The sequence below is a fragment of the Cibotium barometz genome, chromosome 14 (genome assembly GCF_041138505.1).
Source record: "Cibotium barometz isolate CiBa-2024 chromosome 14, ASM4113850v1, whole genome shotgun sequence".
In the NCBI taxonomy this organism is placed as follows: Eukaryota; Viridiplantae; Streptophyta; class Polypodiopsida; order Cyatheales; family Cibotiaceae; genus Cibotium; species Cibotium barometz.
Window position 1 is genome coordinate 583606 of NC_141059.1, and position 27957 is coordinate 611562.

Consider the following 27957-nt stretch of genomic DNA (forward strand, 5'->3'; position numbering starts at 1 on the left):
TGTATGCATTACAAGGCCGGACATTCAGTTTGCAATCTCACAGGTGAGCAGGTTTATGCATAGCCCAGGGTCTCAGCATTGGAAGGCAGTTAAACGCATCTTTCGCTACTTGAGTGGCACCATACATCTTGGGTTGTTTTATCCCAAGGGGGGATCGTTGCCGCCAGATTTACATGCTTTTTCGGACTCAGATTGGGTTGGTTGCTATGACACAAGAGTGTCCACCACAAGTGGTTTTTGTTTCATGCTCGGTAGCTCATGCATATCTTGGTTGAGCAAGAAGCAACCTATTGTGGCCACTTCTAGTTGTGAAGCTGAGTACAGGGCAGCTTTCACAGCTACGGTTGAGAGTGTGTGGCTCAGACGGCTTATGGCTGATTTGGGTGTTGGACAGGAGTCTGCCACCTCTATCTACACTGACAGTCAGAGTGCATTGGCAGTTGCGAGAAACCCAGTTTTTCATGCTCGCACAAAGCACATTGAGGTGCATTATCACTATGTCAAGGAGAGCCTCTCAGCAGGAGAGATCAGCTTGGCCTATGTGCCAACACAGGACAACCTCGCCGATCTTTTCACAAAGGCGCTTCCTCGTGAGAAGTTCGAAGCTTTCCGCAAAGCTTTGGGCTTCCTCCCCTTTGTGGATTGATCTACTTCGGGCAGTGATGTGTGTGAACACACTTAGGACCATCGGGGCACTTTTTCCCTCTTTAGGAGGTTTTTTCCCCCGGCTTGTATATACGCCCATCATTCTAGGGCTAACTTATCTTTTGTACATTGACACAATCTAATACACTTTGTGTTGTGTGCATTCTTGCTTCTTCTTCTCCAAGCTTTGTGTGCTTTCCTGCAACCCTAATTCCAACAAATACATGTGCCTCTTCACATAAGCAAATGACATGCCTTATACCATTGAATCAAGCATGATTAATGGCATTAATATTCATTCCATAAGCATGTAATGGTGTCCAATGTTCAACCCTCATGTAATGAAGCCCACAAGGCATGTAGATATGAGAAAAGATAAGCCAAGAAGCTCAAATTCCATGAAAATTCCCAACCTTATTTGAATCAAAGCCATGTGGAAGAGCTCCATTCAAGCATGAAAGAATCAAGAAACCCTATTTTTCATGGAAATCCCAAAATTTTGTAAGAGGAAATAGCTATGATCATTATGCATATATCCCTTGGTTTAATGGAACATTAACATTATCATTTAAAAATTATGGTAACTAGGAAGCTTAACCCTCATGAAAATCCCCAAACTTGATGCAAGAAAAGATGATTCAACCCAAAGTTGATGAAATTAGTGAATGAGAGCATCAACAAAGAGAGGATATGACATTAGTGAGCTTCAACTAAGCATTCAATCTCCCATGAAACCCTAAATGCAGTCAACGTAGTCCATTTTCCTTAATGTGGCCAAAATCGTGCTAATGACAATCAAATTATGTATTCTGCCTTGTAAGCCATTAATCATGAAGAAACAACATAGGAAATAAAGCTTTAGGGGTTGTGCTGGTGGTTAAGGCTTAAGAAATAACCTAAAACGCAAGCGGTGATAGCTCGCGAGCAGCCACCCAGCAATAGGCGGCATAATTTTTCATCATTGAAGCATCAAAAAATTGCCAAATATCTTCACGGTGCCTTCCTAAGCCTCCAAGATGAACAAGATAGCTCCAAATCCACCATATAACCAAAAACGTGAGGGAGAGATGAAGGGAAAGAAAGGAAGAAGATGTGTAGGTCCACACCTCCAAACTTTGCCTGCCCTAATCTAAACTGTGCCCGATCACCAATATTTCCTCCAAAATTGATGCAAATTTTTAGGCTAAAATCTTGACCAAGCTCCATGATCCTCATGCCCATTAATCCATGTATAATCAACTTGAACATGAAACAAGATTTCCAAGAAAAAATCTGGGGAAATTTCAAGAAAATCAAGAACTTTTAGAATCCCACTTTTTTTTTGTTGTAAAAAGTGAATTGAAATGAAGAAGAAGATGGATCAAGAGCTAGGCTCTGATACCAATGCAAGAAAGGTTACCACTCAATGGGGATGGAGTGCACATATCCTAGCATTCATTGCCTGGAATGCACACATGAGTAGTCTTACCACCACGAAAGCTTGAGCTAATAGCTTCAAGAAGACTATATATTCCAAAAGTTAGTAAATGAACATGTCCATGGCCTTATATACTTCCTCCCTTCCACACTACACTTACTAATGTCCCTTTTACACTTGTCCATGGCCTTTGCGCCCATACCATTATTTACATGGCATTAATAACACATATAAAGGTGGGTAATTCATGATATTGATAATGGATGTATATTAGGTCCATGATCATCATATTAATTTCCAATCACATGGTTATATTGGATGGTAAACATGACCATTAGTTTTTTTTATAGTAAGTTGTTTACTACGGGAGCCATGTTCTCAATAGAAGTTCATTGCACATCAAATTCAACCATTTGATTGAGTTGAAATAAAGAGATGGGATGAAGATTGGAAGTGTTTTACCTTCTAACTATTGGATTTAATTGAAATAAAGAGGAGGAATGGATGTCACAAGGGTTCTAATTTCTCATACTAGGGTTTTCAAGTTCATCAAAATATTAATATTCCTATCTTGCAAGACTATTTTTAGGTTTCTATGCATGATAATCTCTACCTCTCAGGTGCAACTTCCCTATAGAATTACACCATTGGATGCAAACATTGTCTTTTATACATTTCTGGAGAAAGGTATGGAAAAGATTGTGACCGTGGGGATCTTCATAATTCATTGAGGAGCCGAGATCATGGAGTGGTTTATAGGCACCTAAATCGAAACAAAGTAGCTTAGTGATAGTTGAACATACTTTATAAGCACGATGATCATGTGAAATGTGACACATGAAAATAGATTATTGGATTATTGGGCTTATTAGTCCTTTAGCAGTGGGACTGCTCCCTTATAATTTCATATTGTATCAATTTCTTAGAGCATTTCAACATTGCATTTCATTACATGCAATTTATAGCTTTAGCGAGATTTTACTCATTGTATTAGCTTTATTGTAAATTCAATCTTTAATATGTTTGTGTTTTTGACTTGTTTGTGAGTTCATCCTTACTCCCTAGACTTGAACATGAAGATCCATTTGTATAAGGTGTAGGGTATGCATCCCTATTAGGTATATTTACAATTTTTAGACTTTCCTTACATTCATAGGAGGTGTATCATTTATAAGAGATGTATCATTTATAAGAGGTGTATCATTTATAAGAGATGTATCATTCACTAGCTACTAATGTATATGAATTATGATGGTGGTATTAAATAGTCATCTTAAAAGAATGTATGTATACATGAAATGATGTTTATATTCATCGAAACCATGTACATGTTTTTTGATACCCTCACATGCATAGGAGTTGGGCCCTTGAGGTTCTTACATTTTCAAAAACAAAAAAATTAAACTTGACATGAGTGTTGTAAGAACTTTAAACAAAATATGATGTCGAAAGATGACCTAAAAGAAGTTTCATGGAAATGAGATGGACACGACATGCTCGTTAAAAAATATGGAAGTAATCTAGAAGCTTATGAATCTATGATATTGTAAAGGTTAAATCATGGAATGTGGAGGAAAGTTGTGAAAGTACATTGGAAGCTTGTGCATTTCACTTTTTGAAGGACAAAAATGAGAAAAAAAAGGAGCTTTTAATCTTTTCATCCACATGGAAGATTTTGCATGAAAGATGGAGATGGACCTAAGAGAACAAAGAAGTGAATTTGCTAATAATGTGGGACATGTGACCTAACTAAACAAATAGAATTGTGTGGACTTAATGAATGCATCCTATGAGTTTTTGGTACAAAACTTTGTTATAAGCATAGAGTGAAGAAAAGTGCATAATGTGTTTTAATATCTTGACCTAATGACTTGTTGAACATACATTACTTCTTTCCCCCACCATTAATACTCACATGCTTTCATGCACATGCGATAATACATGAGATTATAATTTGAGTGATAAGTTTTGATTAGTTATTTTAATGTGGCTAGAGGATATTTTTAGGAGGAGTTGTTTTATAGGAGGATACTTATATGAGTTGTTTTAAAGGAGGATTCTTATATGAGTTGTTTAATATAAGGTTATTTTTAGGAGTTGTTGTTTATAGGAGAATACTTGTATGAGTTGTTTTATATAAGGTTATTTTAGGAGTTGTTTTATATAAGGTTATTTTTAGGAGGAGTTGTTTATAGGAGGATACATACATGAGTTGTTTCATATCAGGTTATTTTTAGGAGGATACATATAATGAACAAAAGGCTCCCTAACTAAACTTTTTCTTTCCCCCAACTAAACTTTCTCTTAAACATGGAGTTATAAGCTAGTTTGTAATTTGATTGATAACTTTTATATACTTATTGGCAAGAGCATCTCTTTTATACATATAGTGAATATAAGTAGAATCATTTAATTTTTGGCAATATCATCTATCTTATTACCAAGAGCATCTCTCTTATGCATATAGTGAATATAAGTAGAATCATTTAATTTTTGGCAAGATCATCTCTCATATTGGCAAGAGAATCTCTCTTATGCATATAGTGAATATAAGTAGAATCGTTTAATTTCTGGCTGTACACAAAAAGTCTTTCAAATATGAACAATTGATACATTACATTAGAAAGGTCAAAATGAGGAGAAGTGTCTTCTACATCCATGATGCTAAGGTGAACATGCACTCATTTTAAAAGAAGGCTATCTCCTAGCTTCAATTAGATGATGAATCTCAAGAAGATTCCCTTTATAAGCAATCTTTTTATCATGATTTAAGCCTGACTTTGACATATGACTTCCAACTCTAAGCATGGATGACACTCGTTTTGTGACCATGAAATGAGTGTCCATGTATTGAAAGATGAGGCAAGTCTCAAAGTTTATGAATTTGTATCCCTTAAAGTGCGCAAGGAAGAGGTAGCCTATTGTCAAGCCCTCAAGTGAGTGTTGTCTTTCTCATCTTTTAACTCAACACATAGGGTGTGAGTGGAACACTTGTCTTGATTGCTCATACCAATTCTAGATCACAATCTACTAAAAAATTAACTTTTATTGATAATCTACATGTTTCTCCAAAAGCTTGTTAATGATATGGATATGTAAATGGCCTATGTGTTATGCCATCATATTGACATTCTTGTTTCTCCCACACTTAACTATTCGGCACATTGATAGTAGGTAGCATATACTTTTACTTGTGGAAGGAGCTTAGGCCTAACTTATATCCCATGCAAAAAAACTTCTTGCAAAAGTCTACATATTTTAATTGATGTCAATCATTGAAAGATCTCTATATCTTCAATTGGGTCAAAAAATAATATACTCTAGAGATATTTCCATAATTTACGTTCTCATTCTAGAGTGAGCTAAAAATTGGATTGTGATTAGGATGGCTATCTTATAAATAATTACATGCTATTTGCAATTGTAGAGGTTCATAATCAACTTCATATAAAGGAGGATTTAGAGAGCCAACTTTTTAAGGTAGAGCATTAATACAACACCAAAATGGTTTTTTTTTGCATTTCCATTAAATATATTCTGTGAGATTTTCAAGAATAAGATTGTTTTTCTAAGTTTCATTTTAGTATGTAATGAGTAATACTTGAAAAGGTCAACCAAATGATGACCCTCCATATCCTCTCTATTTAAGGCAATGAAATGATGACACCTGAAAGAGAGAAGATTTGGGAGATTTGCTTACGACACCTGGGAGATTTGATTTGATTTATTTCTTTCTACGTGGCCTTCATGTCGAGCGAAGGCTTTGTTTGTCGCCTCTCTCAGCGATCTAAACTTTGCCTCTGTCCACTTTCTTAGTGATCTAGTGTCTCCCTCTCTCAGTGATCTAAGCTTTGTTTCTCTCTGGTTTAGCACCATGGCATCGAGTCTCACCGGTCCAAGCAAATGAAGGGGAGGGCTCCTTCGTTTGTGCTGACAGCAACCAAGGAGAGGGTGCCTTCATTTGTGCTCTCTCCACTGTGAGAGCAAGGAGAGGGCTGAACTCAAATTTAGAGATGAATATAGTAGTGCCATATTTATATTTAATGGAAATGCAAAACAACATTTGGGTGCCAATATATTATTATTTGAATGAATTTAGAGATGAGAGGATCTTGCCGCGTTTTCGGTTTTAACCAATCGAGAGTGACACCTGATAAATGTCAGAGGACGGTGGTCTGCCTGACAGCCGTCGGATGCTTAAAGCTGCCATCTGGGCCGTTGAAGGGTCTCTCAGGGATGCCGGCTAGCTGCAGACAAGACATGCTTCCTGCATGTTCTGGAGCTTGCACCTTTTTTTGGGTCATCGCTGTCGATTGACTCCTCTCCACACCCTACTCTTCCGCATCACAGAAAAAACGCCGGATTAGGGTTTCCTGTTAGCGTCGGACCTTTCCGACCAGCAGGCTTCATGGCGAACTTCGGTCGGGGTTTCCATCTCTACCACGAACTTCGCTCGGCCATTCCAACATCGCCAGCAGGTAAGGGCTTCTTCTTTCAGGGTTTTGTTATGGCTACCTCGTATCTTCAACAGGCCATGCTTTCTTCTTTTTGTCGGCTAGCTGCCTGACAGGCCAGGGTTTTTTAAAAAAATAAAATAAAATGGCGGACTAGCAGCGTTAACTTTTGCTATGGCCGTCTTAGATCGCCAATCCGCATTGTTTCCGTGTGCATTTGTTTATGCGGTTCCCGTAGACTAGCATCAAGGTCAATTTCTGTTATTAAAATCTGCATGCTTCAGACCGCAAAACCCTTTTATGGAACTTTCAAGGAAGTCATGGAACTCAACGTCAAATGGATTTTTTCTCACAAATAGTTGAGAAATCACAAAGCTCAGGGAATGTGTGAATCTCATTGTTTTGTTAGCTCCACCATCAGCCTGGGTTTGTACTTGTTTTTGCATGGCAGAAGAAGATGGTTTTGGGAGACCCAACAGATAGCTGGTTTGGCAGAGCAGCAATATGAGTGTGTGGAGTTGGAAGCCTAGAGTGTCAACACACATCGGGCCGGCCAAACAGCAAGCAATCGAATGGATTTGAACAGATAGAGTGGACATCATGTGGGCCACTGGGCAGGCTAGACGCAGTCCTTGGATATGGTGGGCACTAAAGCATTGCCAGGGGCCTTAAGGATCCGGCCATAAGTGAGCTGGTTGTTTGGTGAAGTTTCATAAACGTTTCAAACAGGGGGGCAAAATATGCCAGATTTGGCACTCATGCTTGGAAAAACTGTTGAATGTAAAAAACATACATTGCAGTCTTTAAACTAGTACACACCATGCATACCTTAAAATCTTCACACAACTTGTGGTGTGTAAGGGATTCTTGCGGACAGAATCCTTCCAAGATCTCCTAAATACAAGACAAGCACTAGATTAATCCAGATCAAGGTTCCATAGGCTAGCTTACCATCCAACTATAGATCCTGTACAACACAAGATCTCCCTTGAGCATAGGGGCTAAAGCTTCATCCATTCAGACACACAGTGTCCCGTATCTCTAGCCCTAAGGGACCATCGGTGGACCGTTTGCCTCGAGAATGGACAATCGGGAGTGGATTGCATCCGTGATCTAGACATAGACCATTTTGTCATAAGACAATACAATAATAATCATGCATTCATCATGTAAATTTTGTATGCTTATACTATGCAAAGAGACGGCCACAGCAAAAGATATAGCCCGGCTCTTTCTCCGTCATTGGTATTCAGCATGTGGTTTGCCACGAACCATTACTTTAGATCGGGATCCCTCGTTTGCATCTCACTTCTGGCGAGCTCTGTTTGGCAACTTTGGTACCAAATTGCAATTGTCCAATGCATTCCATCCCAAGACTGATGGCCAAACAGAGATTTACAATCAGTTGGCTTTCGATGTGCTTAAAGCGTACTACCATGATCAGCAGTCGAAGTGGGAGCTTCATCTCCGGTTGGTGCATGCGATTCTGAATGACACACTCATCCAGTGTTGGTAGAACTCCGTACGAGGCAGCCTTCAAAGAATGTGGTTGTCAAAGGACAATGGTAAGGTCTGGGTCGCACCATGAGAACTACTAGTGTCGTGCATGCCAAGTTGGGTTGTCATCTACTATCACCAATTTTTTTTGTCCATAGGAGGACACAACAGATGGGGCCACTACAATAGTGATGAGGGGTACATCATCTCGTCCCTTGAGTGGAGTTGCCTTGCTTTGTGCCATCGCACTTTGGAGAGCCAGATGGCCTCACCCTCTCGGAGCTCGAGCACCCCAGGCTCACCAATCCCAGATTGATGAGATCCTCCCCTGCTACTACTGAGCATCCGTAGCTGCTACCTTATTTGTAACTATTTGGCCCTCCTAGATCTATTTCACATGATGAAACCTATGCCTGGAAACCAGACATGTGGAAGAAGACATGGGGATAGGGTCCATAAGGTTTGATGAAGAAAAAGCACCATTCTTGGTCAAAAAGTAGGAAAAAAGCAAAAAGTCAAACAAGGTTGATTGTGAGCCAAGGGCACCATTGGAAAGAGGAGACTGAGCCGGACCAAAAAGCTAAAAGTCGCTTTTTCAAAAAGCAGCTCTAGGGCCAAAAAGCAAGGCCTTGAAGCTAGAAAAGCAAAACAAGAACTTTTGATTAAAGTTGAGTAATATTTTACTATTAAAAAGGCAAAAGCAAAGTCAAAGCATCACTTTTTGGCAAAAAACAAGGCTTTCCCAAGTATAAAAGAAGCATGAGTCTCTCTTGAGCATCAAGTTGAAGAAGAACCTCTTCATTGCGTTGCCATCTTCGTTGAAGCATGGAGATTATCTTCTCCATCATCATCTATGAACCAAATCATGGAGTTTTTCATTGTTGCCCGCTGATTTCAGAGCGCTTTCATATTTTGCAGTGTCGCGTCATCATCTGTTCATATGACTGTACGGATTTGAACAGCTGTACGGAAATGTATGGACAGAATCCTAAGAATTTCAAAAACCTTAAAACTGCACCAAAAACCCTAAAAATTGCTTTTTGGAGGTTTTTTATCACACGAAAACCATTAAAACAGGTTTTATATCAGTTTTCTTACCAGAAAGAGCTTTTCCATGGTTTTCTTCATCAATAAGGCTATAGGAGTTGTGGAGATTACTCATGGGATGAGCAAGTGTTCCTTGGACTTAGATTTGGATCTCTAACTTGGACTTGGATATGAACTTGGACTTGGACATTTGATTGGGACTTGGACTTGGATTCATTGGATTTGGATTTGGATATTGGATTTGGTACTAGCCTAGTGAGAGATACTTATGGGCATCTCCGTGGTGTGCTTGGCATCAGAGATCTTGTGCCTGGACATTGACATCAATATCGACTTGGATATCCTACATTGGCATATTTGTTTGTTTTGGATTCATTGATTGTATTGATCCTGCCCCAGCGTGCCCGTGGATTGTTCGTGAATAAATTCGTGAAAGGGGCACGTTGGCCAGGATCAATATTGTGCAAGTTTTCTATTTCCTTCTCTCTCTCTCTCTCTCTCTCTCTCTCTCTCTCTCTCTCTCTCTCTCTCTCTCTCCCCCCCCCCCCCTCCCTCTCTATATCTTTATCTCTTGGACACATGGTTGAGTCTGTCATTGCTCGCCCCGCTGGGCTTACAGTGGTATCAGAGCAGTATTTCTCTTGAAAAAACTTTCTTGGGGTGACAGAGCCATGTCAAGAGAGCAGAGGGAAACCAAGGGCTTAATGAAGGAAAAAACTATGAGTTCAATCCAAGACTTCAAGATGGGAACCAAGGCACAATCTTTCTCATGAGACCACGACCATGACATCAGAAGAGTACCATGACTTTCAGTAGTTCAGACGACCTCTTAGAGACCAAGAATTTCTTTCTTGAAGAACCAAGAGAGAACAAGACCAAAGAAGGGCTCAAGGATCCAGTCATTGAAGCCAAAGGAGTTGAAGCTGCTAAAGCCTATCTTTGGGCCAAAGGAGTCACCATTGCAAAAGAATCTAGAGCTACCCATTCTATTTCTTATGGAGGAGACAAGGAAGCTACTCCTAGGCATACTCTCTCAGGTGCAGCTTTCTCAGGACAAGTAAGGGAAAGGAAGGCAAAGAAGCCAGAGAGATCGGAAGATCATCAAATTGACATCATGCCAAGAAGTTCGACAAGTGGTTTGCAATGGTTTTTAGCCCATTTCATGTTTTGACAAATAAAGCTGTGGAATCTTTGTGGACCAAAGGTGAAACAAAACCCTTTTGAAGCATTGAGACTTTATGCTAGCAAAGGACAGGTGTTGGTTATTCTAGACCTTTTTGTGGTTGAACATGATGAGATTGCATTGGAGCAGTCTTGAACCAAGCAGGCCATGTTGTGGCCTATGAATGTCAAAGACAACAAGGAAGCAGATGCATTATCTCGGAGACCCTTGAGCCATGCGGTTTCTATGGGTTACCATATGGATTTCACTTTGATGAAAGATCCTTAAGCTACCAAAGAGGATTTCAAAGATGTTTTGGAATAGATTGCAAATTAGAGATTTGGTGACTTTTTTATGTCATCAAGTAGGGTTTTCTTATGATGCAAACCCGTTTATGTGTAACAAAGGACTTGAAGACCAAAAGTGTCTACAACTCAAGCTTGGGAGAAGCTAGTACAATGACCTAGCAGAAAGGACATTGAACTTTATGATTCAAGAATGTTTGGTTTGTTAGAAGGTCAAGTTTGATCGACAAACACCAGCAGGATTATTGCACCCATTGCATGTTCTATGGGAGAGTATTGCTATAGATTTTATCTTTGGATTGCCTAAGTCAGGGAATAATGGTATATAGACCTTTTAGATTAACAAGAAGATCAACCATGTATGTCATCGGTTGGACCTTTCAGATCATTGGAGGATATATTATGCCTTCCATGATAGTTTATGGAAACCATGTATAGGAGGAGCCTGTATTGAAGGATCCACCAAGGGAGGAAGACCAGAATAGATTGAGTTTCATTCTTTGAGAAAGCTCCTCTTGGAATTCGAGAATTTTTCGCTATTAAATGCTAGAGAAGTATCAAGGACTATGCAGATATACTTTGAGTTTATGAGGAAGTGGTTGGTTTAGATATATTTGAAATATCGACGTCTTGCAATCAAGATAGATTCAAGAGGGAGGGATTGTACCTCTAGTCCTCTTCATTGTATATATATTGGACTGGAATTGATCATTATTCTACTTATATAATGATTATTTGGACATGCTTTAGTTTGTGTGGCAATGATGCAAGAACGAGATTTGTATATGGGAGGCAACGATGCCAGATGATGACCCATTGGACGGCAACAATGCCAGATATATTAGACTTCGCAGTTGGGCAGTCATTGCGACCAGATGGCCTATATGACTATATTGGATTTCGCAGCCGAGCGATCATTGCGACTAGATGGCCCATATGATTGTATTGGATTTCGTAGCCGAGCGGTCATTGCGACTAGATGGCCTAGATGATTGTATTGGATTTCCCAGCCGGGCGGTCATTGCGACTAGATGGCCTAGATGATTGTATTGGATTTCCCAATCGGGCGGTCATTACGACGAGATGGTCCAGATGACTGTATTGGATCTCATAGTCGGGCGGTCAATGCGACTAGATGGCCCAGATGACTATGGAAGAATGCTTAGGCGGTCATAGTGACGAGATGGCTTACTTGTGCACTGCATATTGATGTATGTTTGAATTTCTTTGACTTTGTGTGCTATTTTTGATGTGTGGACCATTTAGATTTATGACATGTGATAGTCCACTGGGCTCCAGACTACTTGGCCAATACTTGGAATACCCAGTGGACGCGAATGATACATACTTGTTTGTTTACTAGCTTGTGTCTAGTTTTTGCAGAAGGTGAGTATGCATTTATATCTTACACGGCCATGAAGATGTACCATCAAGAACAAGGACATCGGACAAAGAAAAGGCATAGAGATGTTGCTAGACGGGCAGAAGGCACCACATATATGGGAAAGACTAGATGCACAAGCTCACCATATGGGGCTAGTACCTTGAAAACATATGGAAGTACTTGATGTACTTGGAACACATGGATATATATGGAACATATGGATATGCTTGGAACACTTGCAGTCCGTAGTTGAGGACATTTGTGATATAAGAGGGAGGGGATGTAACTATTTGGCCCTCTTAGCTCTATTTCACATAATGAAACCCATGCTCGGACACCAGACAGGTGGAAGAAGACATGGGGACAGGGTCCATAAGGTTTGATTAAGAAAAAGCACCATTCTTGGTCAAAAAGTAGTGTCGCATCATCATTTGTCCGTACAACTGTATGGATTTTATAGCCATAGGGAAATGTAAGGACAGAAAGTTTCAAACCCTAAAAATTTCAAAAATCCTAAATTTGCTCCAAAAAATGCTTTTTGGAGGTTTTTATTGCCCAAAACCATTAAAATAGGTTTTATATCAGTTTTCTTGCCATAAAGAGCTTTTCCATGGTTTTCTTCATTGACAAGGCTATGGGAGTTGTGGAGATTACTCATGGGATGAGCGAATGTTTCCCGGACTTGGACTTGGATTTGGATCTAGAACTTGGACTTGGATATAAACTTGGACTTGGACATTGGATTGGGACTTGGACTTGGATTCATTGGATTTGGATATTGGATATTGGATATCTGGTACTAGCCCGATGAGAGATACTTGTGGGTCATCCTCGTGGTGTGCTCAGCATCAGAGATCTTGTGCCTTGACATTGACATTGGATATCCTACATCGGCATATCTGTCTGTTTTGGATTCATCGATTGTATTGATCTTGGCCAGCGTGCTCGTGGATTGTTCATGAATAAATTCTTGAAAGGGGGCGGGGCTTGTTCACCAGTCAGTGTTGTGTATTGTGCAAGATCTCTATTCCCTTCTCGCTCTATATCTTTATCTCTTGGATACATGGTTGAGTCTGTCATTGTGCATGCCCTGCTGGGCTTACATCATCATCCCAGCTTCTCCTCAACCCTATAGATAAGGGGTCCTCCTCACCCCCTCGCCGATGTTGGACATTCTTTATGGACCCCTACTACACATCGATGGATAGCTCCCTCTCCACACTCAGATCCCCAATATTCTCCACACCCACTTTGTATCCACGATGATGAGGATGGTGATCCTCCATGATGGGGATGACCATGATGATCCATACATATCTACATTTACCTAGGAATTAGCGTTAGTTCTTTTTGTTATGTTGTCTTTTTTCCCATGATGAGATTCCATGGACACATTGTACACCTTTTGTCTCATAGACCTGTTGGGTTTTTTGCAAGACGTTAATATATCTTCTTCTTCTCTCTACCTGTGAGCAATAGGAGCCCTAGCTCAGGCAGTTTGCCAGCGCCTAACCCAGAGCACCCATCAGTGAGGGGTCACCATTGAGAGAGCATGCTAAATCCGACAGGCTCGATGTCCACACCCACCCAGGTGGTGCAGACCCTCGACACAGCAGCTCTAGATCCGGGACATACTTGAGTGGTGTCGAAGTCCCCCCCCCCCCCCCCCCCCAAACAGTGGATGTGTCTCACCTCATAGATGTAAATGTGGATGGCATGGACACACTAGCTACATGATGTACACATGGCCCAATGCCCAAAGCCTTGGGTTTTAGCTAAGCAGCATTATTTTGTCTTTTTCATCCGTTTACAAGTTTTTGGTAACACATAATCTTTGTAATCCCTTAGGTCTCATAGGCCTTATGGTCTTTTGAAGACATTTAATATCTCTCTCTCTCTCTCTCTCTCTCTCTCTCTTCTCTCTCGCACTCTTAACTCTGCCACATTGTGCAATCGTCAAGAACCAGGGTGCTGAATATTTCTTGTTAAAGTATAATCCTGTTTGTAAGCCTCCGCATGTTATATGCGGAGGCTTTGGGTAGTCTTTTTTCAGCCCTAAGTACTGCGTAGGAACTCTTGATGCAAGAACAATCAACATAGACAGAGAAGAGAGAGAGAGAGAGAGAGATGGCTGTGTATTCAGTATATTCATACAGTACAAAAAGGTATGTGTATTCTAGCTGCCTTAGCAACCCCAAGAAGTCCTATCTAGCTGACCAAACTCCACTTGGGAGAGAGATGCCGAACAATGAGCAACAAGGTGCCTTTTATAGGCCTTTTGGAAGAATAATCAACTGGCCGAGTTGCGGTCGGCTAGTTCAATGGACACTAATAAATCTTCATGGTGCTGATTGGAAGTACAAGCCCTCCTAAGATTGGCCGACAAGGTTTTGGTCTACCTTTGGCCCTCCTCAAGCTTGTGACAGAATATACTACTCAAATCTTGATGTTTATTTGCTGCAAATCAGGGATTAGCCTGGGATTAAGCATGTCCATGTGCATGCTCATGACACCCCTTTTTCTAAACTTGATGTTCACTGAAAACCTTGCCCTATCTTCGATTCCACTACAAATCTAAAGTAGAGATTTGTGCATCTGTTCCACTTTGTCCCCTTGCTTTCTTGCCGTGTCCCAAAACACAAACATGAATCCAACTGGTCCTGGCACCCTTGGCTCCACCCCTTGGATGAACTTCATCCCTTGGAGTGCTCCATAAAAGCTTATGGGGCAGCCCCAACTTGCTACCAACTCTCATGAAACCCTCCCCTTGGGTTTTGCGTGACACAACTAGCTTTTGGGGGACTTGAAACATGCTGAGTTTCTCCTTGGACGTGTGCACTTCTTCTGGGACACCAACAGGAGTTAGCATAGCCGAGTTTGATGCTCTGATACCACTGTAACATGTGGAAGCTTTGGGTAGTCTTCTTTCAGCCCTAAATACTACATAGGAACTCTTGATGCAAGAACATTCAACAAGACAGAGAATAGAGAGAGAGAGAGAGAGATGGTTGCGTATTTAGTATATTCATATAGTACAAAAAGGTACATGTATTTTGGCTGCCTTAGCAATCCCAAAAAGTGTTGGAGGGGTCATCTCCATTGTTCGGGGTGCTTCCCCGTTGTTTTTGCACCTCCGGAGGACATCCCCCCAGCCCTGTAAATTTTTCCCACATTTTTGGCACCTTTTTTTGGCATGTTCCATTTTATGCTCCAGTCGGCTTGCTTTATGCTGGTGGATTGGGCTCTCTAGGTGCTATATAAGCATGGGCTTTGCCTCGAGTTGTATCATCTCATTTTTCGCATATTCTGGGATCTTGGCTGCACCCAAGGTAGTTTCAAACGTACGAAACTTACGAAACGGTACGAGTTTAAAACGTGGTATAGAATGTTGCCGACTGATAAAGTACGTAAAAAACGTTACGTACTTTTCAATGTTAAAATCATACGTGTGTGTGTATGTGTGTTTGAAAGCTCAAAGTCTAGACACTATATCTAATATCCTTTGATAGAGAGGAAGTGATGTGTGAACACATATCACATTCTAGCATTTCACCCTATCTAAGAGTTTCAAATTTAGCACTCACAACATAAACAATGTCTAGACATACCGAAATACCTTGTGTCTATGGAGCTCTAGAAGAAAAAGTCCCAGGCATCTTTGATTCGGGAAGTCCATGATGCTGGAAAGTGGTCTGAACCCAGCTCAGAAGAGGTAGTGGAACCTCCCCCGAATCTCATAGTATACAAGGCATCGGCATATGTTATGGTCCTCTGTCTCGGGCTCTGTGTGACAGAGGTGGCATATCCTGTCCTCTGGTGTGGCTGCCCTAGGCCCATATCTCGCAGTCTCCACTCTCAGCTGGTGGGACGAGGTGCGGATCTACATCTCACTCCAAAGGATAGGTGTATGTCCATGTAGCGTGGACGGATGATGAACCCATCCTCTGTCAGGCATAGGAGGTGATCTTTGTAGAAGGCCATCTTCGTCCCCAGTGGACGACTAGGTGAACTCCATGTCCTCTGATTATCCAGTCTGACAATGTCCTTCCTGATAACCCTGTTCCGCTCTTTGCGGCTGAGAGCAAATGACGGGGCCTCTATGCTGTACTGGAAGAGAGAGAAAGAAAGAAAGAAAGAAAGATTTTATTAACGTCTTCCAAAAGACCGAACTCGGCCTATGAGACAAATCGGAGTACCTGTATGGGGAGAGAGAGAGGAGAGGAGAGGAGAGGAGAGGGAGAAGCAGTCGAAGAGAGAGAGAGAGGACTCAAGAGAGTGACGGTGAGACAGACAACGACCTTTATCTTTTTTTTAAAGGTTTCAAAGCAACATTCATAACGTTTTTAATATTAAAAATGTACAAAACGTTTCCTATGTGCAGTACTATTACTTTCGAAAAAACCACCAAACACAAGTGCCCGGAGTTTCAAATGTTAAGAAACATTCCCAAGTACAAAACGTTTTGAATAATAAAAAACGCGTTCTAAATGCAACTTGGCTGCACCTACGTTGTGCCTCGTGCTGCCTACTCCAGCTTTGTAACCACCTTTTGGCGTATATGATCTTCCTTCAGTTCCTATGCATTGTATTTGTGAAGTTCAGTTCTCTTTCATTGTTTGGCACTTTGTCATGGTATCAGAGTGGGTTCAGGACTGAGGATTTGCTGGACAGCACCTATATCTGTTTCTTCCCAGAGGAGGTGGGCTGCGTTTTTCATCTACAGGCTGCATTTTCTTTTGGAGAGCTTCCTCCCTACCCCGGACTAACTAGAACGTCAAGTTCTAGTTGCCACTCCCACCCAACCTTCATCGCGCATTGGGAGGCACTCCCGACTTCACCCCTCTACTTTTACCTCAGCTTATGCTTTGGCTAGTGGTGGTAGGTTTTTGGCTGTGTTCTCATCTACAGGCATATCTTCTACCATTTTCTTCCCACTCTTTCCCTCCCTCTTGCTTCTGAATCCTCTCTCTCTTTCCTGTCTTCTCAGATCTGCAGGCTACATTTTCTTACGCTTTAGAGGAGTTTTCATGTAGTGCTGCATAGAAATGCGTTTCTTACCTGGTGGAAACGTACGAAACGTTTCGTACTGTATGAAACACGTTTTTTTTTTTGCAGCCCGATTTTAATAATGCCTTGGATCACATTGCATTCATTTCGTACGTTTTCTCTGTGCACGTTTTCCAGAGGCTGCACGTTTCTCGACGGTATGTGTACTAGCTAGCTAGTGATAGTGCGCTTGTGAAAGCCCTGTGTGCTCCTTGGTGTCCTTGGGCCTTGTGGAGGTCTATTTGAGGGGTAATTTTCTTTTGTGCTTTATGTACGTTTTCTTTGCAGAGCTCAGAAAGAAGCACGCTTTTACTCTGTGCTCAATATTTCTTGCATATCTTCCTCCCCTTGCTCTATTCAGGCCTAAGGCCACCTGCCTTGGGCAATATAGAGCATAGTAACATAAAAACCCGTTTTGCCCTCTCGAAACAGCATGAAACGTTTCGAAACAAAACGAAACCTGTCCATCAAAACGGTGTTTCGCCCAAATGTAAAGTGAGGTTAAAAAAAAGGGCAGAAGGTTTTTTTTTGCAAATGCGATTTTTGCCGTCGTTCCCGTCCTTGTTTGCTGCCCATTCGCCACTTCACGCATCCGACGCTTCATCTTGGCTGCAATTTGTTGCTCCGCCTCTTCTCCTCGTACATAGACAATTTTCTACTCCCCACACGCCTCAGCGGAACAGGGTAGTAGAATGGAAGAACATGATCGTGGTTGAGATGGCTCGATCTCTTCTTTCTCATTCTCAGCTTCCTTAAAAGTTTTGGGCTGAAGCAATTAACACTATTGTGTACATTATCAACCGTTCCCCCACAAAGGTGGTTGATGGGAAGACTCCAAAGGAGGCATATTCTGGGAGAAAGCCACTAGTTTCTCATTTCCATGTCTTTGGATGTGATGCTCATGTTCATGTTCCTGATTCTCATGAGACGAAGTTTGACTCCAAATCCGCCAAAATGATTTTCGTCGGCTACAATGAACACTCCAAAGCCTTTCGGCTTTGGGATCCTAACAAAGAGAAAGTTATATTATCTCGAGACGTGCGTGTTGATGAAACCCCGGAGACTTCCAAATCCCCGGAATCACCTGGAGCTTCATCAACACCTTCCTTGGTTCCACCCTCACCATTGGTTCTTACATCTCCTCCGCCTCCGCTGAGTACCTCTCTCCCTCAACGGTGGCCCGCATTCTACATTGCGGGATTCTCACGACCATTTATTAGTGTGGGATTGCTCCATCTGGATTGAGGAGATTTGTAAGATTACTACCTCAGAGTGCTGGCATGCTTACAATTAATTTTGCATTGATGACTTCCTTGATGCATCATGCGGAGCCTTCTACACCAAAGGAGGCCTTACAAATTCTTGAGTGGCGGCTTGCGATGGAGGTGGAAATGGATGCCATTAATAGAAATCACACATGGGAACTTGTTCCCCGTCCTTCTCATAGGAAGGTTATTGGTGTCAAATGGACTTATAAAGTGAAATTTCTTGCTGATGGTTCACTTGACAAATATAAAGCCTGCTTTGTGGCTAAGGGCTATGCCCAAAAGGAAGGCGAGGACTTCTCGGAGACTTTTGCTCCCATTGCCAGGTATACCACCATTCGCACTGTTCTTGCCATTGCTGCCCACTTCTCTTGGCCCATCTTTTAGATGGGTGTCAAGTCCGCCTTTCTCAACGGGGACCTTTAGGAGGAAATATATGTTGAACAATTCCCTGGCTTCATCTGCCATGCTTTCGAGGACCATGTTTATCTTCTGCTGCGAAAAGCTCTTTATGGCCTTAAATAAGGTCCATGGTACCAAAAGATCGATGCTTTCTTTCTCTCATGGATGCAGCTGGAGCACAGAAGATTATGCATGCCGAAGATCAAAGCGGCACGCAAAGAAGGGAAGAAGGCACATTATAGGGATGGTCACATCTACATTCATGGGAAGAGGGTCGAATAGCGCCATCTGGCCTATGAGACACGGAGGAAACAACATGAAGACAAAGAGATACACATAGCAGTTTGGAACTGTAATGGAGTCCTATGGTATGGACACATCCAGGGAGACTTGAGGAGGTGATGGAGGGCCGGGATATCATCTTGATGATGACAGAGACACATGAGAGCCCGGAGAGGGGCTTACCACGGGTTGAGGGTTATCAGTGGGAGTTAGCTCACCGACAGGGGATGAGACAGGCCACCTCCCGAGGTTCAGGAGGTACTGCAGTGCTTTTCAGACATGGGTTACATGAGCATGTTCGAGTCGTAGCTCGAGACTTGGAGGCGAGATACATGTGGATTAGCTTACGCCTCTCGGAGACCAGATGGATTTATATCGCCCTTTGCTACTTTCCTCCGAAGGGGTCGTGGTTTGCCACCACCGAGGAGCCGGGTGGAGGAGAGGCTAGTGAGTCTCCATACTCTGTCTTATCTGAGGAGATCTCACACTATTCGACACTGAGAGAAGTCTTCTTGATGGGGGACTTTAGTGCACGGACTCAGAGCAGACAGTGCGAGATCTATGACTTTGAGGATCCCTTGAGACTAGAGCCGCTAGCTACAGAGGATACAGGGACCACTCGGATCTCCGCTGACGGAGGAGCTGTCAGCACTGGATATGGGCAACATTTGCTGGAGCTTGGGGCCCGACACCATCTCGTTATTTATAACAGGATGACTCAGTGGCCAGATTCAGGTGGGTTGACTTGCTTTCGAGTGGGAGGCAGCAGTAGTACAGTGGACTATGTGAACTATGTGATGGGATCCCGGGAGGCAGCAGATATGGTGTCTCACTTCACCGTACCACCATGCCCCATTGGGGCGGATCATACATACCTATCCCTCACTTTCAGGAGCTTACTAGAGACCCACCCATCATACAGCCACCACGCGCTATTTTCCACTTCACTCAGGACCTAGCCGATGTGTACGACTATCATGTTCATGATCAACTATTTGCCTTAGATCCATCGGCACCCATGGCTATGCTCACCTCCCAGCTCTCACATGTACTGCACTCCGCAGCCGCGAGGAGTTTCCCATACCACATACAGACAGGACAGCCACCTACATCTGGGAGCATGCCCCAGAACCGATGGTATGATGATGAGTGCAGAAACCTTTACCGCAGTCTCCGAGTGCAGAGGGCTCGCGGGGAGATCACCCAGAGGCAGGCAGGCAAGAGGATGCATACTCTCACCCGCCGTACTTATGAGGAGGCTCAGTACTGGGACACACATCACATGCTCATGAGCAGAGATGTTGCTGCTGCTTGGAGGAGACTCAGAGAGCCCCGTCCTCCCACACCTATTACCGATCCTCAGACCTGGCAGACATATGCAGAGAGACTTTATGATGTGCCTGCACAGCCTTCTATACCACAGCCCACAGAGCCATGCTCCACAGTCTCCACCTTCACCCCACCTATGGTTAGGAGGGCCATATGCCGACTCCAACATGGACGGGTGACAGATCATACAGGATTCCAGGGAGAGCATCTCATCTATGCTATTGATACATTGGCACCATTTCTTGCTCATCTCTTCAACAGAGCTCTGTCAGAGGGGTTTCCGGCTGAGTGGACGATGCACACTATTGTGCCGATCCATAAAGCGGGAGATGTACTACAGGACCATCATGATTGGCCATATATTGGCCAAACTATATGGGGCAGTTTTGGAGGCAGAGCTGAGCACTCATGCAGAGGTTGGGGGATTGAGAGCAGCAGGCCAGGCAGGCTTCCGTCGAGCCTTCTCGACCATCGACCGCATTTTTACATTCAGGTGCCTAATTGATCAGGCCAAGGCATGGAGGGAACGGCTCTATTGTTGCTTTGTGGATTTTCGCAAGGCATTTGATACTGTGCCCAGAGAGCGCCTCTTTCGGCGACTACACTAGGCATACCTTCAGACATGATGTGGGGCATATACAGGCTATATGAGCAGGTCTTTGGGAGAGTCCGATGCCCAGGAGGCTTGTCCGACACAGTTGCTAGCACCATTGGTGTGAAGCAGGGGTGCCCGCTCTCCCCCACGCTCTTTGGGCTCTATATTGATGAGGTGGTCGATTACATCACACAGGGAGGAGGCTCTGGGGTTGAGCTATCAGGTATTACTGTCCATGTTATGCTTTATGCTAATGACATCGTCTTGGTATCCGACACGCAGGTTGGGCTGTTGAGATATCGAGCTTGTCTAGTGAGGCGGTGGCCACTGATGACCCGCCTAGGGGATAGGTCCCACACTTACACCACTGGCATGGTTGGTGAGATCATGGGAGATATGCGGCCAGTGGGATGACAGGCTGTGTGACAGCCATTCCAGAGACTGGCATAGTTATAGCGCCAGCTCAATTAGTCGGGTTCACACTATAGAGAACCCGTGTATGTATTGGTTGAGTACCTTTCATATTATGTGTACTCTTATTCTTGTATATGGTGTGTTGAGTGTTGTGTAGAGAAGAAGAAGATTTTCAGCCTCTCACCTTGTGTGTTCTCTATTAGGGTTTTGTGAGTGTGTGTGTGTGCTTGCAAGAGCTCAAGCTCTCTTCCCCCCTGCATCTTTTCATGGTATCAGAGCCTGGTTCGTGCTAAGGGCTGAGCTGCAAGCAAGAGAACCACAGGAAGCGGTACGAGGGTAAGAGCTTCAACTACTCTTCCCTATTTGTGTTGGTGACTACACCCTTGTCGGGAGCTCTACGGGAGGCATCGGCAACGATCTCTGATTGAGGAGGGCGCGTCTGGACCTCCGTTTTTCAGAAAGCAGGCGATTTCGAGCACTGCGGGTAAGTCATCGATTCTCTGCAGAACTTTGTTTTAAGAACTGCAGGAAGACAGATTGACTGTGCAGACACTGTGGGTGCTGCAAAGAGGTCTACAGTTGCCATTGGGTGTATGTATGCACATTGAAGTCACTGGTTGTGACATTTGAGAGTACTACAGTATCGCTGCAGAAAATACAGCAATTGTGCAAGAAAAACCAAAGTGCAGATTCTGGTAAAATTGTGTGTTTGGCAAGATGTCTAATGATGGCATAACACAGATTGTGGCTGAGAAGCTGGATAAGAATAACTTCCATGCTTGGAGGTTCAGGTTAACGAATTTCCTGATGGGAAAAGGCCATTGGGACTACATAGAAGGTGAGCATGAAGAGGCACCGAAGATACCGGATATAAATCCGACTGCTGCAGATGTGAAAGAGTTTAAAGACTGGAACCAAGGAGCCAGGAAGGTTATGTATTGGCTATCCATTAGTATACAGGACACCATGATTGGGCACATTCAGGATGCCAAGTCACCCAAGGAGGCGTGGGACACCTTGGTAAAGCTTTATGAAACAAATACCAAGGCACGCAAGATACAGTTGAAGAATGAACTTCATATTGTGGAGAAAAAGAGCATGTCTGTGAATGACTATGCGCCGAAGATAAAGGGTATTGTGGAATCCCTTGCATCTATTGGTGTGTCAGTAGATGATGATGACAAAGTGGAAGTCTGTCTACGTGGTCTCGGGCCACAATACAAGGCGTTTAAGACGTCTATTCAGACTCGGGAAAACATTCCCAACTTTACAGATTTGGTGTCTATGCTGATTATCGAAGAGAAGAGCTTGGGTGAAGACCAACAGTCTTCACAGAGCAAAAACAGTTCAGAGCAACAGGCCTTCTACACGAGTTGAGGAAGAGGACGAGGTAGAGGAGGCCGTGGACGCGGTCAAGGAGGTGGCCGAACAGGTAATCAGAATTATGACCAGCAGCAGCAGCAGCAACAACAGTCCCAGAATCATCAACAACAACAACAACACGCAGGTGGAAGAGGCAAATTCAGAGGCAGGGGGAGTCAAAGAGGCTGTGGAAATTGGCAAAGGCAATATAATGATGCACGTGAATGCTATTATTGTGGTAAGCCTGGACATGTGCAGGCAGAATGTTATAAGAAGCAGGCTGACATGCAAAATGGAAAAGTGCAGCAAAACAACTATGCATCCTCAAGCAGAAATAATGAGGATAATGAAAGGTTGTTTGTTATGCAGCATGTCGTGAATGCCATGTCTGAAAATGTTGATGCAGCACAAAAAGATAATGTATGGTATGTGGATTCAGGCGCTTCGAACCACATGACGAGTCATGGGGAGTGGTTCAAGGAGATGAAACAGGGGATGACAAGGAAAACAGGTTTTGTGGAAACAGGGGATGACACTGCTCATCCAATTGCCCACGTTGGAGATGTGCCATTGTCTATGCAGGATGACAAAGTGAAGTACCTTGCAGATGTACTTCATATACCGAACATAACAAAGAATCTGGTTTCAGTTCGCCAAATGATTGAGCAGGGTTTGCAGGTTCGATTTAACCCTGATGGTTGTTATGTTGAAGATTTTAAAGACAGGTGCAGGTTGGTTGCAAAAGGCAACAGAGTGGGCAGAATGTTTACATTGAATGTAGACATGCCTGAAATGAGTGCTGCGATGTTTGCAAATGGTTCAGGAATCGTTGCAGACACAGACATTTGGCATAAAAGGATTGGACATGTAAATGTGCAGAGATTGAAGTCTATGCAGACAAAAGGAATTGTGACAGGGCTGCCAAAATTTAAAGTGGAAGGTATGCAGAAAATATATGAAGCATGCCAATTTGGGAAGCAAACAAAGCATGTGTTTCCACGTAACAGATATGTGAGCAGAAATGCACTAGATGTTGTGCATTCAGATGTATGGGGCATAGTCACATGGGAACGCCGTTCCATTGGTGTGGAACGGGGGAACGTGGAGTAATGGAAGAAGGGAACGGCGGAACGTGGAGGAACGCTTTTTAATTTTTTTTTCCATGATTAGCGAAGCGGCACCCTTACGTTTTTTTTTCCACGTCAGAGATCCGCCGGCAGCGTAATAGCGCATGGTTCTATTTCTTTTTTTTTGACAAGTTGGGTTACGGGTGCCCAAAACGTTTTGGGCACCCTTTAAAAAAGGCCCAAAATTTGGGCCTTTTTTAAAGGGTGCCCAAAACGTTTGGGCCTTTTTTAAAGGGTGCCCAAAACGTTTTGGGCACCCTTTGTATTAAAAAAAAAAAAAACGGATACCTGCAAGTAGCGCCGCCGTCGACCCCTGAAAAAAAACATGGGAAAAAAAAAAGATTATGCAACGTTTTTTTTAAACGTTGAAAGAAGACCTGCCAGGCTGCCCTGCAACGTTCAAAAAAAACGTCAATATCAACGTTTTAAAAAAAACGTCAATATCAACGTTTTAAAAAAAACGTACATCTCTTCTCTGAGAACTTTAAAAAACTCACAGAGTGCACTTGCAGTGTGCATAGCCAAGTACAATCTCTCTCTCTCATTATTCATAGCCAAGTACATTGTACAATCTCTCTCTCTCTCTCTCTCATAAGAGAACCAAGACAGCTTTCTCTCTCTCATAGCCAAGTACAATCTCCCTCTGAAAGCCAAGTACAATCTCTCTCTCTCTCTCTCTCTCTCTCTCTCTTTCTCTCTCTCTCATATAATGCCTCCTAAGGGAACCAAGAGAGCCAAGAAGAACGAAGCATGGTCATGGTGGGATGAGGTGGATATTCTTGAGGCCAATCAAGGCGGAGGAGCTAGGAAGTGGAAATGTCGCTATTGTGGCAGCACCAAACATGGGGGAGTCAACCGAGTTCGAGGTCACCTAATCCATGAGCCGGGACAAGAAATCCAACCATGCTTGTCAATCTCAGCTGAGAAAAAGAGAGAGCTAGAAGCTAGGCATAATGAAGTGATTTTTCGTGCTCCTCCTCCAAGAGCTATGGCTGCGAACCCATCATTCTTTACAACTCCTTCAAGCAACTTCTCCACATCCGTAGGCTCTTCTTCCGTGCATCAACCACCACCCCCCAAAGGCACGCAAAGAACTCTTGCGGGTTCTTGGAATCCACGCAAACGAGAAGCCGTGGATGCAGCTATTGCAAGGTTCTTCTACCATGACCACATCGCTTTCAATGTGGCAAGGTCCCCTTATTTTCGGGAAATGGTTCGTCTCATTGCTGAATTTGGACCAACCTACACTCCCCCTTCTTCGGAGAGCCTTCGAACCACGCTTTTGGCAAAGGAAAAGGAAGCTGTTGAGCAAGCCATGCAAAACGTCAAGGAAGGGTGGCAACGCAACGGTGTCTCCATCATTAGTGATGGATGGAGTGATAGCCAATCTCGCTCCATCCATGGCATCATCGCATACTCTCGAGGGAACACATTTTTTGTGTCTTCCCATGATGCCTCTCCAACGGGCAAGTATGCCGACGTCATCGTGGAGGAATGGGCAGAGGCAATTGAGCAAGTGGGTCCTCAAGATGTGATCCAGGTCATTGGTGATGGGGAGGCCTCAAATCGAGCTGCAGGCGACCTTCTTTTGGCAAGGTATCCACACATCACATTCACTCCATGCATTGCACATGGCTTGAATAATCTTCTAAAAGACATTGATGGTCTTTCATGGGTAGCACCATGCATAGCAAAGGGAAAAGACATAGTTTCATTCATCACTCGGCACACATTTAGCCTCTCCGAGTTTAGGAAAAGATCCCCAAACTTGGATCTTAAAAAATATTCGGAAACTCGTTTTGCATATAATTTTATTATGCTAGAGAGGCTAGTTGCACTCCATAACATTCTCAAGCAGCTTGTAGTGAGTGATGAGTGGAGCACGTGGCCCACTGCCCGTAGCACACAAGGAACAACTTGTTACACCCACATCATGGATGCTCCTTTGTGGGTGAAGATTGAGCATGTTGTCAACATTACGAAGCCCATTATCTACATGCTGCGTATGGTGGATGGGAAAAAACCTTGCATTGGCAAAGTTTATGAGGGCATGGACAAGATGGTGGAGCGTATCCTTTCTTTGGAGCCCGACACAACAAAGAAGGCAGAACTTCAAAGTTTGTGTCAAGCAAGGTGGGACCGATATCACTCACCAATGCATGCAGCTGCATTTGTGATTGATCCAGAGTTTCAAGGCAAAGGCCAGGAATCGGATGAAGAAGTCACAAATGGCTGGGACAAAATCCTTGCCAGATTGGTGCCTGATGCTACGATGAGAAGCAAGATTAGAATTGATTTGGGAAAGTACAGAGCAAAGACAGGTAATTTTGGTTCAGCAGATGCCCAGCAAGATAGGACACTTATGGGAGGTGCTCTTTGGTGGGAGAACTACGGATCGGGTACTCCAGAGCTACAACGGCTTGCAATGCGCATTCTCAGTCAGAATGCAAGTTCTTCTCCAATTGAGCAACTATGGAGTGTTTTTAGCCATGTTGCCTCGAAGAAGAGAAATCGGCTACTCACTACCAGAACAAATGACCTTGTGTATGTGTCAGCCAACTTGCGACTATTAGCCCAGGTTGCTAGTGGTGACTTTGACCATGAGAGCTTCATAGATATGGAGCCACAGTCTGAGTCGGATGATGACGACCCTCCACCTCCACCTCCACCTCCACCTCCACCTGCATCGATGCATGATGCATCTATGGATGATCTAGCTGACATCTTTGCACCTATTTGATATCACCTAGGACTTTAGGTTTCTTTGTTCTTAGCTATCTAGATTCTAGCTTTCACTATGTGGCTGTACATTGTACAAGCTATTGTACTTCTGGTTTTCTAAATATGAACAAGGTCATTGAGTTTGCTATCAAATTCTTGTCTTTTTTTGTCTACTTTCAATTGTATATTTGTCTCTTTTTACCTGCTTTTAATTGTATATTTGTCTACTCATGTGTATTGAAATATGATAACGTGTCGTTCCGGATCCCGTTCCGGATTGCAAGGGGTCCCGTTCCCGTTCCGGATTGGCCCCTCGTTCCCATATCCGTTCCCGTTCCTTGGTGACTATGGTATGGGGTCCTACGAAGACCATATCTATGGGAGGCTGCAGGTATTATGTGACTTTCATTGATGACCACACAAGGAAAGTGTGGGTATATTTTATGAAGGAGAAGAGTGAGGTGTTCACTCACTTTCAGAATTTCAGAGTTTTGGTTGAAAAGCAAACAGGGAAATATGTAAAGTGCCTAAGGTCAGATGGAGGGGGAGAGTACTCCTCCAATGAGTTCTCTGAATTTTTGAAGAAGAATGGTATTCGGAGACAGTTTACATGCAGATACACTCCGCAGCAAAATGGAGTTGTTGAACGGAAAAACAGGCACATTGCTGAGATTGCCGAGCATTGATGGAAGAGAAGAATATGTCACATTGCTATTGGGCTGAGGCTGTTTCTACAGCAGTATACATCATGAAGAGGACTCCAACTGCAGCCATACATGATGTAACTCCAGAGGAGAGGTTTACTGGCAGAAAACCAAATTTGTCTCATCTGAAAGTCTTTGGATGCATTGCATATGTGCATGTATCAGATGAGCTGAGAACTAAGCTGGATCCGAAAGCTGAAAAATGTGTGTTTATTGGATATTCCCTTGAGCAAAAGGGATACAGGTGTTATAACCCTGCTACACGTGAGTTGAGGGTAAGCAGGGATGTTGTTTTTGATGAGATGAGCAGCTGGTATGCTGCTGAAAAAGAAGCTGTTGGGGCTGATGTGAGTGGAAGTGTGGTTGCACAGAATGCAGGTCAGCAATCACAGTCTTTGAGTGGACCAGGAGAGTCCTCATCTAGTGGGTCTATTGATAGACCATGGAGTGGCAGGCTACGTCATAATACCAGTCCTGCAAATGTGATTAGTACATCACGTAAAGGAAAAGAGAAAGTGGTTGAGCCCCTTGGTATGCCTGACATTTCTGCAGGGCATTCTCATGTTGATGGAGAGTGTAGTGGCTCAGATATGAGCCTTGATGAGGAGCTTGGGATTCCAGCTATGAGAACACCTGGTGTAAAGAAGGCTATGGAAGCCATGAATGAAAAGCTGCGAAGATCAGGGAGAGTGAAGAACCCTGTGCAGAGATTTACATATGATGGTTATGTGGCACATCACTATGCATATATGGCAAAGGTTGTGCAGGTTGTAGAGCCCACATGCATTGATGAGGCTGT

At 43.3% G+C, this 27957-nt stretch overlaps 2 protein-coding genes across 8 annotated transcripts in view; both read left to right on the forward strand.

Annotated features, from left to right (window-relative positions):
* The first annotated feature begins 6169 nt into the window (after window positions 1-6169).
* LOC147631522 (uncharacterized) overlaps window positions 6170-27957 on the forward strand; it is a 45642-nt gene continuing 23854 nt past the window's right edge. For 3 of the 7 annotated variants that reach the window (XR_015267304.1, XR_015267305.1, XR_015267306.1), the window contains exon 1: window positions 6170-6540. The gene's annotated coding sequence lies outside the window, so the exon portion shown is untranslated. The remainder of the gene's footprint in view (window positions 6541-27957) is intronic. The other 4 variants (XM_086808027.1, XM_086808028.1, XR_015267307.1 and 1 more) reach the window with 3 other exon arrangements.
* Window positions 24722-26473, forward strand: LOC147631523 (uncharacterized). The gene has a single exon (XM_086808940.1). The coding sequence runs from the start codon at window positions 24722-24724 to the stop codon at window positions 26471-26473; it is 1752 nt and encodes a 583-aa protein (XP_086665066.1).